The sequence below is a fragment of the Pseudochaenichthys georgianus genome, chromosome 17 (genome assembly GCF_902827115.2).
Source record: "Pseudochaenichthys georgianus chromosome 17, fPseGeo1.2, whole genome shotgun sequence".
Taxonomy (NCBI): domain Eukaryota; kingdom Metazoa; phylum Chordata; class Actinopteri; order Perciformes; family Channichthyidae; genus Pseudochaenichthys; species Pseudochaenichthys georgianus.
In genome coordinates this window covers 27,484,807-27,505,452 of record NC_047519.1, presented here as the reverse complement: position 1 = coordinate 27,505,452, position 20,646 = coordinate 27,484,807, and the positions used below count along the sequence as shown (strand labels likewise).

General features: G+C 37.6%; 1 protein-coding gene across 6 annotated transcripts; it reads right to left on the bottom strand.

Moving 5' to 3' along the window:
* Nucleotides 1–53: 53 nt before the first annotated feature.
* On the bottom strand, nucleotides 54–19,581 carry dtna (dystrobrevin, alpha). 6 transcript variants are annotated; one of them, XM_071206201.1, is made up of 23 exons: nucleotides 19,301–19,581; nucleotides 15,617–15,684; nucleotides 14,944–15,024; nucleotides 14,642–14,855; nucleotides 14,252–14,337; nucleotides 13,585–13,739; nucleotides 13,383–13,488; nucleotides 12,775–12,941; nucleotides 12,497–12,621; nucleotides 11,298–11,381; nucleotides 11,010–11,078; nucleotides 9,267–9,362; nucleotides 7,747–7,828; nucleotides 7,333–7,427; nucleotides 5,352–5,465; nucleotides 5,076–5,172; nucleotides 4,012–4,035; nucleotides 3,275–3,434; nucleotides 3,099–3,188; nucleotides 2,923–3,019; nucleotides 2,148–2,262; nucleotides 2,003–2,041; nucleotides 54–1,151 (listed from the first exon to the last, which is right to left on the bottom strand). In XM_071206201.1, the coding sequence occupies exons 2-22, from the start codon at nucleotides 15,681–15,683 to the stop codon at nucleotides 2,024–2,026; spliced, it is 2,142 nt and encodes a 713-aa protein (XP_071062302.1). In that variant the 5' UTR covers nucleotide 15,684; nucleotides 19,301–19,581; the 3' UTR covers nucleotides 54–1,151; nucleotides 2,003–2,023. The 6 variants fall into 6 exon arrangements, with proteins under 6 accessions (XP_071062302.1, XP_071062303.1, XP_033960178.1 ...); XM_071206202.1 differs by lacking the exon at nucleotides 19,301–19,581 and adding an exon at nucleotides 18,368–18,435; XM_034104287.2 differs by lacking the exon at nucleotides 19,301–19,581 and adding an exon at nucleotides 17,749–18,001.
* Nucleotides 19,582–20,646: the final 1,065 nt, after the last annotated feature.

The following is a 20,646-nucleotide window of genomic DNA, read 5'->3' as shown; positions in this document are numbered from 1 at the left end:
GTCTGGAATGGGAAAAGGAAGAGAAAAGGAGTTCATAGGCAAAAATTGTGATATTGTGTCAACACTTTATTATGCATCACCACCATGCAAAATCACTGCTATGAACTTGCTCAAAAATCAAACTAGATATATTTCACACATTTATGATTTTAGATTGGCTTGCCACTTTTCCCAAAGTGACTGAGTAAAGTTTCACACACACTCACAAGTGTGTGTATGTTTGGTGTGCAAGTCACACAGAGTTTTTTTTTGTGAGAGCATCAACGATAACATGAAACAATGGAAAATGATTGAACATTAAATCATAAACCGTTGATAGTAAAACACAGTTTGTTCAAAGCCCTCACCGGTGTAAACCTTAACATTTGAGTTATTTCAAAGTCTCTGTGTCTTTAACAAGATTTTAAAACACATCAATCTAGATAGTGTATTTAAGTGACAGTTTATATATATTTGGATACAATCCCTTCTCAGCATCAGATTTAATGAGCTTTACCTCATTTGTCCAGTAAATACAACTAGAATTTCTGTTAAGCAGGTGTTTTGTTGTTCGCTACATGCTGCATTGACGGTTTGAATGAGCTCCTTTCAGAGGTCATCCAATCAGCTAAGGCATGTGTGCATTATAATAACTAATGTGTAAAATAAAACAAACTTATCAGATTGACCTGCTCCAAAAACACTCAACAGAAACCGTAAGAAATCTATGGACTACTCGTTGATTCTGGAGTTATACATTTATAAAATAATGCACATTTGAACTATAACTTCGACTCCAACGCAGGTTTATTTTTTAAATCAGAAGACAAACACTTATATGTGATTAACTGTTTTGCAGAAATAGGAGAATTTGAAGTGTAGTTGAACATTTGCTTAACACTTCACAAAAAAGAAAAGAAAGAAAAAGACCCCAAAGTCATGAGTTTTTATGGCACCTGTGGTGTAATAGACAGCCCACTAACTAATCTCTTTATATCAGCTCACAGTATTACCTTAAATATGTGGTTGTTTAAAAAATATTTCTTTACATAAACGTATTCTATGGTTGGATTCAGCCACTTAAATTCTTCATGTCTTCAGTGCTCAGTCCTGTCGGCCCAGTGTCGTCTCCTCCAGTGTCTTCTACTATTGTTGCTTTTCATATTGCTCTCCTGTTAAGCGTACAAAAAAACCGTTTTATTTCATCATGAATAAAAAAAAAATTGGTCAAATATTTTCTTTAAGGTTGACTATTGTTGGTGCTACATGCTAGAACTACATTTGCTGAGGCAGCTTTTAGCTTCTATGCGCCGCAAACCTGGAACAAACTGCCTGAAAATCTGTGGTACACCCTGAGTTCTTGTAAATCAAGATTTAAAACCTATCTTTGTGATGCTGCCTATCCAGAGAACTGTGCTTTATCATTGCACTTTAGCGCTTTTTGCTGCAGCCATTCTTTTATCCCTTTTTGTTTTGAATTATTACATGTTAATCCCTATGTAAAGCACTTTGAATTGTCTTTGTGTCTGAAAATGTGCTATTTAAATAAACTAGCCTTAACCTTAGAATGAAATTAAAAGTTTATTAATTTGACATAATCATAGTTTTGTTTTAAAGGAATATGTTGGATGTGGCATTACTATATGCATCCTTTGTCTGCTATCTCTTTATTGTCGAGACCTATGATCAGAAAGGTGTCCAGGATTTGAACATTTTAAAAATGGCGAACTGTAAAATCGGTTCCGATTGATTTCTTTTAATCTTCGGGGAATATAATCTGTCATCCATATGCATTTTTAATATATTGCCATATGTTTTTGTCAGGCCTCTACCTTGGACAAACCATGTTAAAGTGCTGGTAACTACATGTTATCATTATTTATGGGCTTTCAAGGAAAAAATGCTATGCAAAATATTACTAAGAAGAAAAATGCGTAAATCTGGAAAAACATCCATAGATTTTTCACAGAGGAGGACATACAGTAACGACATTTTATTTGATTATGTTATTTTAGATACTTACCAGGAACCTGAGCTAGCACTGTCACTGCTGCAGTGTCACCTGTACAACAATTTCAAAACAAACGTATCAAGTTAGAAGAAGTATTGAGAAAGACACATATTGCAACCTTCTCATACCATTTTTGCCTTGCAAAGCTAAAACTCACCATGCAGGCTTTCTCTGGTTCCTGCCTGTGCTTCATCAGCTCCTCCAGCTGGAGCTCATCCTCCAGCAGCTGATCCAGATCGCTCTCAAAACTCTCCTCTGCTGCGCTGACACGACTGTGACGGATAACACACATTTTAAAACAAGACATAAGATCAGACGTCTTCCTGAAAACTGAAGGTATTGTGACAGAAAACAACAACAATAGGAAAACAATTTTCAAGTCTGAACACCAACTTGTAATATCGTATAATTAATATAAATCACACAATTCTCCATAGGCAATATATCTTCATGCTGTTTTTGAGGAAGGTACATTATAATATAGTTATAATAATATTATTAACACAATAAGAAGAAATGTACTTGCTAGATTTTAGATTTAAAATTGATATATTTCCATTATACACAAGATATTGTGATAAAAACTAATTCACAAACATATATGTACATCAAACACCTATGAAATCTTAGAAGTTGGAAGATTTAAAAGCTTTTGTTTATAATATTAGTATTAAATGAAATGTCCGTTCAAAATTAAGAAATAGTTTTGTGCACAAGATGGCAGAGTAACAATTTTAAGTTTAGTTTAAAAGGTGGCAACATTTGCTAAATATCCTTAATGATCACATGTCTCTATGAAACGAAGCAAAGCTGGCAACAGAGAGTGCCAGAGCAGTTTCAGAGCTTAAGCAGCAACAATGGATGAGCTAAACTGTAGAAGACAAAAAGTATTACTTGTTATGAATCATTGATGAGACATCCCACAGTAATACCTTGTTTTATATGTGAAGGGATCTGAAGAGGTTGCGGCCAAAAGGTCACTGCGCCCAAAGTCTGAATCTGCAGTGCTCTCAGTCTCACTTCCACCTTCTGTAAGAAAAATACATTTTAAAACCGAGGTCGTCTCAACATGTAAAGAAAACCCAACTTTTTAAAATTCATTTTTTACCTGAATTGAGTTCCTTAACCAGCGAAGACATTGTGTTGGTGATGGAATCAGCAGCAATGAGGAGGTCGTTTCTCAAATTTCTCCTCGGACCTTTAAAAAAACAAAGTAAAAAGTGTTGCTTCCACTTATCATTAAATCATTAAATATGAATGCAAATGAATGCTTTTCTGTGTTACCCTGAGCGAAGGCCTCCTGAACATCCCCTCCCACGCCCATGAGTGAGTCCTGAGGTGTGTGAGTCGGTGTCGTGCCGGCGGAGTCCGAGTGGATCGGGGTGGGGATCGACCGGCTGATGGTGTGGCTGGGGGAAGAGCGTTGAGAGCCGGTACCCTGAGTCTGCAACACATTGAGGACATTTGATTATTATTTATCGTGTCAGAGCTGACTAATGCCACACTGTTGGCATTGTTAACGGAGAAACCCATGCTGTTACGTTAAGACTGTAAGAAGAGTAACATACAATAATCAAAAGGTTTCTTATCAAAGAAATAATTGCAAGAAATGCAACAAAAAAATGTTCATCTTAAGTGTTCAGATCACAGCAACACAAATCTATTAAAACTCCACAATACAGCAACAAACCATTACATCCAACTGTAAGAGAAGCTTAGTTGTCCTAAAAGTAAAACGCATTAGCTTTATTAGTTAAATACATTACACACATGTTAGAAATGTTATTTAGTCATTAAGATGCAGTTTCTGTTATGTCAGTACTTTTCACGAGCAGATCTTCTTTCAAATCTTCCAATTGTTCCCACAGAACAAACCACGAGTTAATGCCTGCTGTTCAACACCATGTATTTCACAATTCAAATAAAGTTTTCAAAACAGCAAATAGTTTATTCCCAACATGCAATCATTTTGAATCCAAGTCCAGTTTCAGCCACTTTCTGCTTCACAGTTTCACACTTACAGCTTGTTGCCGTTCCTCCTCCAACTGAAAAACAATATTTTACGACTCATGAAAGAAACCACAATATTGCATTGAGTATTTCCCAAAGAAAATCCAATCCTCCAAGACTTGACAAGCATGTGGCTTCCTCGTGCAAGTTTAATGGATTAGCATTGATCCTTTTAGCTTAATTAGATTGATATCCTCCCCACTGAAGCCAGTATAGTGAGCAGTTTATGTAGGCTTTGAGGAACTCCTGTCTCTTGACTGCAGAAGACATTATCGCACCAAAAGGATATCCTCCTTAGAGGAAGGCTAGACATGTCGTCTTACAGGGTGTGATGGAGCATAATCCTAAACTCAATATCCTGCTTCTAAAAGCATCTGTCTGGACTATTGACTCTTGGATAACATAGTTAACATATGTGACATGATTTACAAAAGAATATGTTAAAGATGGCTCGTGTAGCAAAGACCAAAACACAGAAGTATAGCCTGTTGTTATTCACAAATCACTTGAATGACTGACACAGAACATCACCTAGAATATACATGTTTCTGAACACGGTAAGGGTTAGTTTAACAGGCCTAAAGGATGTAGTTGATAAATAGAAAAACACAGAGCAGCAGATATTTAATAAATAGCTCAACATTTTAAATATAAATGAGAGTGTCCTGCAGTTTTTATTTGGACTGTAAAAAAAATGGCATAATATGCTTCAACCGAGGTTGACTTGTACAGATGTACGCCCTCTAATGGACATGTTAGGCTACTGCTGACATCTGCAAAGTGCAGCGTTTGCTTTAGCTGTAGTGAGCCGACACAGCTGTGAGAAATTGTAATACAAGTGGAATCCATCATCCATCATATGCTCTCCACCTGCCTCCAAATAAAAAACAACCTACGACACACGTGTCCATTTAAATAACAACAGAGCTGAATCTGGCCAAAAAGCAAAATCATCAAACTGATTTCTCCCTACAAGAACCAGAATATGTTTGCTTGGTAATTATGAAGGCGTCTTATCTGCGCCCTGTATTACAGCGCTGTGAAGTCAGAGAGATGAAAGGCTCGTCTGTAGTACCTTGAGAAGCATCATTAGCTGCTCCAGCTGCACCATGAGCTCCCTGCGACTCTCCTGCAGGGTCGACATTCTTTGTTCCAGCTCATCTTTGCGTTGCCTAGCAGAGGAAACAAGTTGTACAGCGTGATGATACCATACTGTCGCGTCAGAAATATCTGTAAGAACATCTGTAGACTGCTGTAGGAAATTAATTACAATATTAGTTCCGCTGCAGCCCAAGCTAAAGTGTCTGTATAAACGCACAGCATTGTGAGGATTAAAAGGAGGCAGAGCTACCTGAGAAGTCGTAGCTCAGTCAGGAGGGTGGGGTTCTGCTGACCCCTGTCAGGCGGCAGCTGGGAGGCCTCCTCATGCTGAATGCGCAGCCGCTGGATTTCCTGCAGGATGTCTCTGTGACAGGCACAAACACAAATAAGAGCAGGTTATAAAGCAGACATCTGAACAAACTGGGAAGCTGCACGTTGCTACTGTGCTGCATAATCTTGGAACAACTTCCATAGAATAAAAATAAGGATGAAAAAACTGATGAATAAAATAAAATAAATGCAATATTACAAAAATTACTTGTAAATAAATTCTGAATTGAAATAGATAGGTTTCAAAAGTATTTATAAGAGTGGAGTTTGCCATTACGAGATGTAAAGTTATACAGTTTAGAGTTATAAAAACACAAAGTAGCTTACTGTACAGTCCAAATCAGACATGTATAAATCTGCAGTAAGTGATTTTTCTTGGCCACTCGGGGGCACTGGAAACAAGCTGAGAATACAACATTTGATCACATCTGTTAGAGCAGAGAGAGCACTATTGGTTTACTGTATGTCCCTAGATTTATGAAAGCTTTGCTCTTTTCAGCAGTTTCTTTTTTACTCCTGAAGGAAGTATCTGGCTGTTTAGCTTCTCAATACTTTACTATGTTCACAAACTTGTTGGTAGCTTTGTCTGTCTGCTATTCGATGTAGGACAGTCGTTTTTTATTGACTTTTTTCCTGAGAAACAGCTCTCTTGTGACACCAAAATCAACAGTAAGAGCAAACTCAAACAGTAAGGATGCTGGTCTGGAAAGCCAAACAAGCAGGGTGAAAGACCCTTTGGACCTTTGCCCAACATATATGTTGCCTTGTAGGAAAATTAAAGATGTTACCAACAACATAAACCATGGCTCCTTCGATGCCGGTGTGACCATGAGCCAATAAAGCTCTGTGGAGCTGAGGGGAACGGCACAGTCGGGTGATATTTCTCTTTGTGTTCCTCACCACAGTAGATGCCATAAACAAGTGCCCACGTAATTCATCATGTATTTATATTAAATACAACATATAAATGATGGCTGCATTAAAACTTACATACTTGTTCACTGTTGCCTGTAATTGAACTTTTGTCTCCACTTCATTATTCACCATTATTTATTGCTGTCATTTAAACTTGCCGTTACTTTCAATGATACTGTAAGTCTTCCTAACTGCTTTTGCTTTTGTTTTTTTCCTAGATTAATTCCTAGATTTTATTTATTTTTTAACATGTAACAAATAGGTTTAACAATAAATATAAAACAAAATGGATATAATGTAAATAATATTGAATATATAAATGATAAATGGAGATAATATACTGTATAGCACTCTCACATACAATATATTGTGAAAAACATAAAAAAACGACACAAATGAACATTATATGTCCGAAAGGAGTAGGAAAAAAGTCTACACTTACACTATTCCACTCATAACATCTTATCCTTTTGAACAAAATCATACTTGGACTTTGCATGAGTTCTATATCCATTTCACAAATGTACCTATTTTAAGCAATATGTAAAGCTATTTTGAATTGCTGCCATATACGAATTGTCAAAATGTATAGAAATTACCTTGACTTGCCTTGCATGTTCCCAGTTATGTTTACATTTAAAAAAAATCGTATTATATATATTCATTTCCCCAGTTAAAAAGGGTTTATTTTGTGAAGACCAATTTTATTAAGGCGGCCAAGAGTAGTTATTCCTCTTGTTGTATGTTTGAAGCGCAAATGGGACAAAATAATCGACTTTTTATAAATAAATTGTGTAAAAACAGCTAATTATGAAGGTTTCTAATAATAATGATTATTTTCAGTGCTGAATTAACCTTGAGGTATTTTAATTGTGTCAGACCATGAATCTTTGGTGAATATCTTGATTTTGCCGTATTTAATATGAAGAAAGAAGGAGATAACGGATAAAAAGAGTGAACAGCATCACCCCAGCAGCCGTCCTGACCTGTTTTTGCTCTCGAGCTCGGCGATGAGCTCCCTCTGCTGTTTGTTGGCATCCAGAGAGCAGGGGAGGTCTGTGGGGATCCTCTGCTGCTGAGCCTGTTAGAACCGAGCAGGAGACATCACGTGAGCTGGCTTTACCTCATCCAATACCTTATCTCATATCTCACAGGGAGGATAAAACAGTCAAGTCACCAGCCATCCGTCAAGACCTGATCCGAACATAAACCAGCATACAATTCTTCTTAGAAATGATCATCACCTGAAATCTCCTTTATCATCGTCCAATAAAAGGGCAGAAGGCGGAGTGGCAGCATACGTTAACCCATCCTCTCAGATTTTTGGCAGAGGACTCAGGTGAAAGATGCCATGATATTGTGAGCAATAAATGTCTTTTATATATTAATATATATCTTACCGCAGCATCAGCAGCCAGTCTAGCAGCATAGCGGGCGATGAGACTGTGCTCTTCATCATGATAGCTACTGCTCTCCAGCAAACTGATCGAGAAGAAAATGGAGTCACAACAGGACACAGTTACTACACAGATATACGTACGATACAAACTATGCAGGAAAAATCCAAGAAAGTTAATTTGATCAAAAGTCAGATTAATTGTTTGGTAGGCGAGCTTCAGACGTTTCACAGCAGAGGCCTGAGTAATCACGCTAAGCTACTTATGGTCAACCACAAAAGTGGGATTGAAGTTGGATTATCACATAAAAATAGAGCTAGAGAAATCATTTGTATTTAAAGAACAGAAGGGTTGCTTATATAATCTGACCACTGATAAGGAAACTGTTTCTCAGTAAAAGCACTCAAATGCACTCAGAAACATATGTGGGAGCGGCTGAATACAGATAACGTGATAAATGACAATGCAAGGAGAATCAAAAACACACACATACGTATAATATTGCACACAAACACAAACACAGGAATACAGAATATGTCATATTCCAAGTGGTACAAATATAAATCTAAACACATCAGTCTTGCTTTACAAAAAAAATACACCAGCTTTACCAACACATTAAAAGAGTACCTGAGGAAAACAAATGCTAAAAGTGTTTAAAGTATTTGGTACCAATGAATGACCTAATCTGCCCTTAACATACGGAGCTGTACAATTTTATTGAAAAAATATAGTGTTGGGAGTAAAGAGTTACAGTACATATAATGGACTTATATAATTACAAAAAACAAAAATAAATACATTTCAACAAACAAAGTGGTGTAAGGGGTTAGATTTGAATATATGTTGCTTTCTATCGTAATCTTTTATGTAAAATATTACATTTATTTTGTTGCTCTGTTCCAATCCAATATGTGGTTGCATATAAAATGTCATAAAAGTTTGACAGTTGTGTTTTTACAAATATTAAACTTTATTGCCAAGCTTTAAACGTGTTAGAGTATCGAATGTAATAAGAAAGATAACTTTGACGAAGTTATTAAAAAACGTACATTAGTTGTTACATTTGTAAGGTGGTTAAAAGTGATCGGTTAGCCGTTACATTTTAAAATGACCTTCCAATTGCTGCAAATATAACACTTTTTTCATGAGACTTTTACTTGTATGCATATTTCAGGCAAAGACAACAACATGTACATTTTAAGATTGAGAAAAGTGTAATATTAAATGTTGTGTAGTCGTGTGTATACTTACAAGGTATTTTAAGAAATAATTTAACCTTGGTATTAAATCCAAATATAATACTGATCTCTAGGTGGACATTTTGGATACAAATCAGTTATAATTTCTGCTGAGCAGAATGGTCAAGTGTCGAGGTGACTAGTCTGTAAAGCTGACAACATGCAGCGTTAGGGCTCTAACACTCAGAAGTTAGATAAGGGGAAGGTTTGCAAAGCGGGCGATTCAGGAGAGCACTGGGTCTCCACCGCTGTTTGGCAAACACAGCGGCACACCAAACTAACCATGATATGGGGTTCTTTTGAAGTAGCTTCACATAGAGACCAATCAGAGCATGTTCGTCTGCAAGTCTATCAGCAACATCGAGGTTGTAGCTCAACCTGGAACAGTGCAGGGTTTCAAAAAACATAAAACACCACATTACACAGGTGACAATAGAAAGATGAGGGGAGAGGCAGCAGAGAGAGAAAAGTAGAAAACGCAACAAAGGAGAAGAGGAGGAGAGTGGCTGAAAAGCCGCCATTCATGGGTGACTAGTGAGAAACAAGGCCATGTTATGTTTGGGAGAGACGGCAGTGATGAAGGCTAGGAGCACGATTAAGGACATGCCCAGCAAAATAAGACTCTACAAGCTATGTGTTTACATTCTCTAAGCTTCAATCACTCAATGCTCTGTTATTAAAACTATTTAAGTCATTATTTGTAAGCCAAACAATCTGCCACCCGAGATATGTCATGCATGCACATTCTTTTAGATGAAGCTCCAATATTTATAGAGGCATTCCACCTGCATCACAAACTACTAAAGCAACCATTTCTACTGACAATATTCAGGGTCAATGCGAGCTATGACCATAAAATGTCTTAAAAAAGCAGCAATAGCAAAGAAATGCATAGTGAATACATCCAGTGGAAAAAATATGAATATAAGTTATTGCATGCTTTCTTGTAAAACATGTTTTAGTTATTTATTTGCTTCTTTAATCTTAGCTCTTAAGTATTTCAAATTGTAGCTAGCCAAGCTCATATATTAGCATTTTGACATGTTAACCAGCAAGCTACCAAAGCGACGAGCTACTAGCAAAACAGCTAATTAAATAAATAAAAAATACCACCTAAAGCCTCATCTCATCATGATGGCCTCAAGATACTATGAGCAACCCCTTTCACACAACACATAGTCATTTAATCCATTGTTGATATATAAATATTGGCTACCGCAACTTTAAAAGAAAGTCTACATAAGAAACATTGTGGGCCTAAACCATTACTATATTTAGATAATTCTTCATCAATCTGTGTTTTAATGTTATTTCTTAAATGTGTCTATCAAAGGTTGTTGTGCTTTATTGTATAAGTGCAATATTAAATCTGTAGACTGCATAATCCAGCGGCTTAAAGTCTAAAGTCTTGCCATAAAGTTTGGGAATGTAATAAGGTATTCTCAGTCATTGTTTTCAAAGAATCTCTGAAAGCCCTGTTTTTTTTGTGTCACTGTAGAGAGTAAAAAATCAAGCATAATGTAAAGAACCACCCTCACTCATCACATCTGTAGGTTTTTCTACAAGCCTGAGTAATGAATGAAAGAAGTGTTGGCTAAGAGAAAAATCCTGATTACCTTCCAAAAGACAAACATTAAATGAATCCCAAACAAATACATCATAAACATCGAGCCTGAGAAATTAAACAGTTTAAATGCTAAGGTGTCTAGAGGAGATTAAGGGAAACGTTGAAAGCGGCTTATATTTGAAACTGGCATTTAGTATTTCCCATTTCTGTGTGAAGGAATTACTAACAGACTCTTCAAAGTAATTGCCAATGATTTTTATGATGCATGCTTCATCCTTGATTTCCTCTTTGGAAAAAGCCCCTCAATTAAAACAATGTATACAACCCTATATAAGAAAACTGGTTCCTTAAGGAGGATAAGCAGCACTCACGTTTATGACCTATGATTATGACCTATATTAGTTCACACATGCATTTGAGCTACAAAGGCATTCTTGATGCACACCTGTGTGACTTACCCTCTCCCTCTAAACAGATGTGGAGCGGCCTCGGTCAAAGGTATTTTTTGCCTAACACTGTTACTCTTGCTGTAAGGTAAGCCATTTACATTTGGCACAAGGAATCAAAAAGAAGAAGAGGGGGCATGAGGATATACAAATGTACAGACACACAATGGAAAATAAAGGAAAGAAGTAAAGACAGTGTGGGTCACAGAGTCTACAGGGAATGGGGCCTTTAGGGAGTGTGGTAAACTGAAAAGATTTTTCTTTAAAATCCAGGACATCCATTGTTGGGGCTGTACTCACTTTTTGATGGAGTAAGGGTTCCCTGATGTAGGCATGGAGTTGGAGAATGAGTAGTCACTGGTGATGTTCAATGGTCTCGGTGGCCTGGACAGAAAACAGAAAATGAGTTGATTTCTTTACATTTTATAATCTCTACATTTCTATTTTGGTAGATGACCCGCTGTCAGACATATATAAGGATATAATACATTAGGAAAGGAGTGGTAAACAATGAGAACATGTAGTGAATGGAGGAATTAATCCATAAATCGACAAACAGAAAACCAGGGACTGTGAGTTTGCTAGGGCTGATGGAACTACACAATATACTATATATGATGAAGACAGAACAAAGGACTAACATCTGCGCTCACAATAAAGTACAAAGACACATTTAGTGACGTGTTAAATAATCAAAGCAAACTCACCAAGTATCTCTGAGGAAAGTGCAGAACAAGAAAAATAATAAAAATGATTCATTACAATCAGCCCATCATTGCAAAGACACTACAACTACAAATTCCACTAATTTACCAAAACAGACAAGAAACAAAATGTATGTTCTGTTAATTTTCATGTTACTGCTATTTTTTGTCTTTTTGATTTTTCAGTATATAAATATCTTGAATAGCTATATCTCGGACACAATTATGTGTCAATTTAGAATGTTTCAATATTTATTATGTGTATGTGTTAAACGATATCCATTTATAGGTATCATTATCAGATTTGTTTTACTTTCAGATACTGAAACAAATACTTTATAAATACAGTATTGTTCAGGCTCTCAAACCGACATTGAGTTCAATAATCTGAATCATTTTGGCTGTTTAAGGGTTGTAAAATAGGGCAACTACCTTCAATTTGAAGATAAAAAAACAAACAGATAAATACGGAAGGTGGGTTGTTTTTTCCCCCCAGAAGGAGCATTACTGTATAAATCCTTATACCCTCCTTCTATAGCACAAAGTGTGTGCTTGTGTAGTCTGTCATTTCATTATTCATAACACATCAGTCAAGTCAAGGGAAAGGTAGCAGCAGTGTTGCAGTTCACAGCCATCCCCTGAGCTATAATTAAGCCCCATTGATCAGTTGACCCAAGAGATTGACTGGAATCACTTCAGACTTCGAGGCAGCTACAAGATAATTATCAGCTGAGGGAGGAAAGCAAATATTTGAAACCCTCAGATAGAGAAGTCAGGAAAAGCAGATCAACTCACACAATATGATGGAGGTTGAGAGGTTTTTCTGGCATTTCTGGAAACATGGGGTGAAGAGGCTCTCTGCTGGATGCACAGCTCAGTGACTTACTGAGGGCATGGGATAACTTCTTAGCAGGGGATTTCTGGGAGAAACAGAAAAAACACATTACGGCAACACTGCCACCTGCATCTTTACATTGTGGTGAAGCAGAACGGGGAAAAAACCCGCCACAATGACTGGTCCAGTGCAGACACACCTCCCTCAGCCCGACCCCTCTCCTCATCCCATCCCTTACCCATGACGTATACTCCTTCATTTGATGCTGGTTGCTATGGGAACCGCTGGCATGCCCCCTCCAGAAGCAGTCCTGACAGAGCTGGTAATTATGACATTGCTGGCAGCGGTAGCGGAAGCCCATCATACTCTCAGTACGGCAGTAGGAGCACTCGACCGGGTGAAAGACTGCAGGGAGGAGAGGCGGGGTCACACACACAGATGGACACACACATTCACACAGACAGATGTGAGTTTAAACCCACAGATATGTTGCACATTGCAAAGAGAAGGGGAGATTAATTTGCAATAACTTAAAGGACAGATGTGCAATTCAGTCTGGCTTGAAGGCAACGATAATTACATTTTTACCAAATACACATAGATCAGGATGCCAGAATGTTGTATACATGTTGACTGTGTTTCGACCCCTCAAATGGAGGTGGTTTGTGACCATAAGTGCATCACACTCTCAGTCATGAAGAGGGTGTAAGGTCCGTATAGGTCATCTTCACTGGATGCACGACTGCTTGTGTGTACTGACTCAAGATTAGGATGCCAAGATGAACTGTACATCCTCCCCAGGTGCTAGCTTCACATTTATAAATATTTTGGTGTGTATATTTTTACCGTTCTCCACGTTAGCGAGCCGATGCATGAGAGGTAACCACACCAGACACTGAGGGGGCGGGTCTGACATCAACGTATCGAGGAATGTATTGAGGGAGACCTTTTTCTGCAGAGGAGAGGGAGATGATTCGTCAGGGAAAATCTCCCACAACGTCAATACTAAAACAATCACAGATGCACTCTGTGGTTAATGAACCCTCACCTCCTGTGGAAAGCATGTTCTTGCAGCTTGTTCAGTGTAACCAAAAGAAGGTCCCTCAAAAACCGCCATGGGTAATTTGAGCACCTCCCTCAGAAATTGGTCAAACTGTGAGTGCACCATTACTCCAGCAGCATCCGAAATCTGGGAAAAAATATCTGGGACAAAACGCACGGAGACATTACACAAATGAATCAAACTAATTGGCAGTTGCCTCCACAGTCGGCTAATTACAGCATAACACAATACAATTATCCCACTTATTTGTGAAAACAAATCAAAGACAAGCAGTTATTCAAATCAATTGTTATAATACATCAGCAACATAGTCCTCCTTTTTTCCCCTTCACGAGCCATTGCGACTACACCCACAGATTTTGTAGATTATGTAATAAACCTTATCCTTCAGATAATGAATAATGACTTCTACCAGCCATGAAGAGCTAGGATAGTACGGCTCCTTCCTTTATGAGCAAGAGGCTTAGCAGGCAGAGATATAGAAAATACAGAAACGAATAAGTTTGCATTAGAAAATACAAAGCAATACATTACTTAATGTACATAGAAACTGTATGAAGAAAATAAGCTGATTTATCACAGATAAAATGTGTGATTTTAAATTACATTTTTCACAATTACAAGTGAAATAAAGATGGTTTTGTTTGCTCACATCTTAATTTATCCAGTATTTTCCCTCCACAGATGGTTGCTACGGCCATCTTCACAACAAATACAGATATCTTGCCATGGCCCTCCCTGAAAAAGAGCAAATACATTTACATAATGGTCAGAGGTTCTTTAAAAAAAAAAAAAAGCTGTCACGGCCCATAATCATATCAACCTTAAAAGGCAATTAAATTACATCATCTGAACAATTTTTTAATTGGCTTTGAGAATATACACAAACATGTTGTGACATTATGAAAGTAGACAGTCTGTGTTTTTACTCCACTTTGGTAGACACTTCAGAGACACATTTCACACTACATTAGCTCACGTCAAAACCCTCAGACGAGAAAGAACACAACCAGTCGCAGACATCACGTGACGCGTTACTCACGGGTCATACGATGCCAGCAGGAAGTTGAGCAGCAGGCTGATGGAGTACTCCACATTAATCTGGTGGGTGGTGGGCATGCGTTTGTTCAGCTGGTAAAAAATTGTAGACAGTACGACTTCTAGACGAGCCACTGAGAGGTCGGCGCTGAGGTCCATGTTGTTGATGCCATTCTCTCGGAAAGCCTCGATGATGTTCCAAATGTCAACCAAATGCACTGAAACAGGGAAAACGAATATAAATATTTGGATGCAGAGGATTTTGTGCAAAGTGATGAGGTTAAAGGTTCAATGCATCATACTCACAATTGCATTTCTTCTGCACAAATCTGAGCTTGCAGGCGGTTCTGTATGTCGATAATCGTATGGAGTCCAAATCTTGAGCCCCTGAGGAAAGATTACTCATCATTAAATGACATCGGAAATGTCAATGATAGTGCATAGACATTGTGGCAAAGTTCTCACTGTGTGCAATGCATTGTGTCTCACAGCACACAAATACATTATATTTGTATCTGCAAATTGACTTTCATTATTTTTTCTCATTCGTGATTTAAGTATGTAGTAAGAAACTGGGACAAGGTCTCATTAGGAAACATGGCAATATGAAAACAAATAGAATAAAATAAATATCGTATTGATCATATATTTTACAATTTCATGGTTATATTATGTCTGCAATCCTCACTTTATTTTACTTCCCTATATCTTATTGACCTGATATTGAACATCTTGGGTCTCCATCGCAGTGAGCCTCTACACACTGTGTAAATGGGAGAGAGCATGAGGTCATACAGGGTGTGTCTCTGTCAGGGTTTAAATCAATCCCGTTGACACGAGTGTTGGCACTTGATCCTCATAATATTTGCTTTTGTAAGAAAGTTACAGACAAGATTTTGCCATGTTTATGATTGGTGAATAAAAAGAGCAGACAGCAGACAAACATAGATCAGGCGGAGCCGTGGCCCTGAGCACTCACTCATCTCCACAAACAGTTGCCTTCGATCTGCCATGTTGTCACCGCTCCCCCCGACGTCTTCAATCATTCTGACCAGAGGAGAGAAACTGATGTCAGAGAATTCATACACATAAACAGTTCACATTCAGGCATAACTCACTGAATATACACATCCTAATGCTTAATTCTGTTTAAATTAACTGCAAACATTTATTTTCAGAAGCATTAGTGAGAGAAAATAGGAAATCCTGTGTTTTAATTATATGTAAATAACAAACTGCTGTGTCTTACTGAAAGTCTGGATAAAATTATGATAAGATGTCTTATTTTACTCAGCTGTTTTGTGAAGATGCTGTATTATAGATATAAGGATTAATGAAGGCCTACTATATGTAGCTGACATTACAAATATCTTTGTCTACAGGCAGTGTTGATGTATGTACAAATGAAATATCTGCAAACTCCTGAGTATATGCTGTACATCTGCAAATAAGGGTTCAATTAAATGTACAGAAAGTACAGTGTTGACTTTTGACTGTGTGCTGTACAATAGTAAAATTGCAACCACAAACATCTGAAAAAAACCAACATTTGTTAAACTCATGTACATAATGAATCTATAAAGCACTCACCACTTGGTTAACCTAGTAGAAGTACTGTTATAAAATGAGGCCCATTTCACAAGTCACAGCTAGATCTTGTCGTTTCACTTTAAATGTACATTATTTCTGTTTAAGATATATTGTGCTTGCATTGTGAATTGCATCCCTAATTAAATAACTTAAAGCAAACTATTACATTCCAAATGGTGGGACAACAGGGGCCCACAACACATTTTAACCCTAGGACCCCATTTTAGCTATATCCGGCCGTGGATAATACAAATGAACCTCTTTTTTTCAGTTTCTTTTAAAAAGAACATTTGCAAATTGAATGTAGCACACTACAGTGCTTACATGCATATAAGGGAGGGTAGGGGGCTATACTGAAAAGACTTAAGTAAGACAAGGACAAGACTTTCAAAGGGGCAGAGTAGCAGAGAGAGAGCTCACACCATGCCTCGCTGCACACTGTCCAAGGCAATCTAATACACCTAGTCATGTGGTTTGTTGCCATGGCAGCAAAGATCCCAGCCACTCCGTCCGTAAAAAACATAGTACTAGTCACCCCCCCATACACACACATATATATACACACACACACACACACACACACACACACACACACACACACACACACACACACTAGCAAAGTTTAAAGAGTTTTTTTACTCGTAAATATCTTTTGTGCAATAAATGCGCGGTGGGATGAGAGAGCACAGTGGCACTTATTGGGCGAGTGGTTTCAAAAACACTCTTTCTGCAAAGTCGATCATGCAGGCGTCGTATTTCAAATTACTTACATGACATTAATTGGTATACCCAAATATTATGCTGAAGAAACCCATGGTGTGGAAATTAGAATTCCCCTAGAGTTAAAAAGCAAGCAGCAGCAGCAAACTCTTGCATTAAGAATTGTACTTAAGTAAAAGTATTATCATAAAAAAAATACGTTAAGTGACAAAAGTAAAATGACTTGTTATGCTTAGACATTTTAGGCAAAATATATTTTATAATTATTTTATTAACATTTTTGGTGCATTTATGTGTTTATTAGCTTAACTTATAATAATATATAATAATCAGTGTCGATTTGAATTTCGTATCACCTAAATCTGCAGAGTAACTAATAACTAAATATGTAAAATAAATGTGGTGGAGTAAAAAGTACAACATTTGCCTATTAAATGTAGTGGAGTAAAAGTATAAAGTATAGCGTAATGTGAAAATACTTAAGTAAAGTACAAGTACCTCAATGTATTACCAGGCCACTGCTAACAGCATGTATAATGTCATCTTTAAAGTAATACATTTAAAAGCCTGTTCATTAGTGAGACAATGTGTACAAATATATACTATTTCATGGATAAGCATTGATATTCTTTGCACATCACAAGCAAAACACATCCTGAGTGCCAGATATGTGACCTTCTGGGCTCTGTTTTCAGTCTCAGAAATAACTGAGATGGATACAATCTATCGCAACAGCAGATATTAAACCAGCACAGCCAACACATAGTGTTCGGTGTTGAGCATGTAAGATCATCAACATACCTTTCATAAAGCACCATCCTCGTATTCCTTTTCCTACGCCTGAGCTTGAAAGTTATTACAAAGCCAAGTCCTCCGTCTAGAAACAATCGTACACGACAATAACTCTTTTCTAACAAGGAAACATTACCACAAAAGAAGCCCAAATGGACGACTGAAGATATCTGAAATTAGAAACTACCAGCTAGGATACAGCTTGTCCTGTCTCTATCTTTAACTACAAATGAGAAGGCTCCACATTCTTGTACGGCTTTACTGGCTCTCTAGTTGCAGACCCCAAACCTCATTCCTGGCTTGTGCCCAGCTCACATCACTCTCTCTCTGTGGCACTGTCACATTGGCAGCTTTAGGAAATAACTGCCCATAAAAGAACAAATCATCACATAAGATAAACATTGAGACTGGTATGGCCGAGCACTGCCAAAACAACCTTTTAAATGCTTCACAAACTTCTGTGGGATGAATATTCAACTGCAGAAATGCCTTATTAGTCAGTTATTTATATAAGGAGTCTATTTCTGTAGCAGTGCAATAAAACATAGTGGACAGTGCTGTTAATTTATATCTTCCTTGATACACTGGGAACATATTGCCATGCAACATTTCCAAAACTAGCACTTACTTGAGTTATAGAGCAATCTGTGTTTGGCCGGCTCGGTACATCGCAGCTGTTAGCACTGATTGGCCAGAGTTATTTTTACATCATGATACTAAAAACTACACTGGCATCTGAATCCCATCCCCTGACGGGAATAAAAGACCTGTGCCATTGACTTAAGGTTAATCAGTTAGAGCTCAGCACAGACATATTGTGATTTAGTGTTGTAGTAAATGCTGTGAAGGTATAGCTAAAACTGCTTTCTCCTCCTATCTGGTACCAGCATGGGATATCTGCAGGAGGGCCCTCTGCTCTCTGTCCCCTGCTGATGATCACCATGGTTTCAGCTTCAAAAAGGCCAAAACTGTAGGATCCTGTTGAATGACAGTACAGATGTATGGTTTGCTGGTTCTTCTGTGATTTTGTTTACAATAGAGTTTTCTCTGCACAAACTAAAACTATGTTACTTCTTTAAAGTTTCAAAAATATTGCAATCAAAGATTTAATGGAAGGTTTTCTTGTGCAAATGTGTGATGGGATGGAGTTACATTTGCATTTCAATCACAAGCTTGAAAAGAGATGTAAGCCTGGGAATAGAAAAGTGTCCAGTTGCCCTCTTGACATTAGGAAAACCTTTTACATTTCACCAAAGCATTACAGTCCACAGGTAAAAGGACAGCGATAAAGGCAACAGGCACATTATAGTAGGCTACCTACTCAGCTCAGACATCACCTTTCACTCCAGAGACACCTGTGTGTTCGCGACACAAAGGTCCCATTGTTTCACAAATATCTGCCAGCATACACCACCCCTTTTCTGATGTGTCTAACCTCGCACATCCCCATTTGTTATCGCTGAAACTTGATCGGGGTAACTAATTTCCCCCAGTGGGACAAAGTAGGTTAAGGTCGTAGTACTCCATAGCAGCTGCAACAGCGCACTTGCACACGACTTACCACCATTTATTTCGAGGCATGTCATGCAACATCACTGTTTTCCATCCAGGGATCCGACAGCCGGTCGTGTAGGTGCAGAGCGATCAGGGTTTCTTTGGTGTAGGGTGCTGCATCACTGCACGAAGCGGCAGATCTGGTGCCGCTCTCCTGCAAAAGCTTGTGTTGTGGACATTTTCGGGTAGCGTACTGGTTGAGGAGAACAGAGGCAGCACTTGCCTCCAATGTGTGGACTGGCAATGACGTAATGCGGAATCTCTACATTTGCGTCAGTGTGCACCTGCAAATTGTTTAAGTTTTATTTAAATGTTTTAAAATAAGGCATTCGTTAGTAAACAACAGATAGATAGTTAACGTACGACTGACATTGAGGTCATACAAAGATGCGTCCATTCGCTGGTTTAATAGTGGTTTGTAGCTTTGGGGAAATGACGTCATCAACATAAAATAAATCAATCTAAAGTTGTAAATGGAAACAACATTCATCCGACGAATTGCATTTACTACTAATCATATTTTGAGATGTTACTTGAAGACACATTACTTTCTCGTAATTCTCTCGATTGTAAAACACTGAACACAAATGTATACATAAAAGAATCATTCGACTGCAGAGGTTTTGCATCCACAAATCATAATACAAAATAAATAAAAGACATTGTGTCCTTAACCTCTTAAAGGGTTCGTTTTTATAGATCAATTTGGTTAAAAGGTAGTTATTTATTAGCTCTTGATGACTCCAACTCTTAAACTTGTTGTTAAAATACAACAAAGTCTCCTGACAATAAGTAAGGTAGACAACGAGCAACAAACTATTTTTCATTAATACAATTAAGTTAATTTCATTAAGTTCATTAATGTAAGAACATTGCTCTCTATTTGCAACCGGAGGAAAGACACGTTTGCAGGGACTGTCCACTAAGTGCAACACAGAAAACACTACAAAAATCTTCAATAACCTTCTTGTCTTAAAGTAAAGCCGGTCTATCAAAATCACTCCACTCATTAATGGCCTCCTACTGGTTATATTGATATACGCTTATACCCACTGGATAAATACAGCGCTTTTTCATAATTTTTGTGATTTTTTCTCGTATAATAATATCTCTTAAATTACTTTACTATTATACAGTGTAGTAGTGCAACAATATCACTTCCCACATTAGTGGTCTCTTGTTGTTATATCAAAACATTTATTGTGAATAATATATGCTTTTGTCATTTATCTTCTCGCATAGAAAATTACATATTTGACTATACCGTGTATCGCTATTACACCAACAAGTTAGGAAACAAATTATTTAGCATTATTATGGTGGTATTTTACAGATTTAGACAAAGGGGAAGAC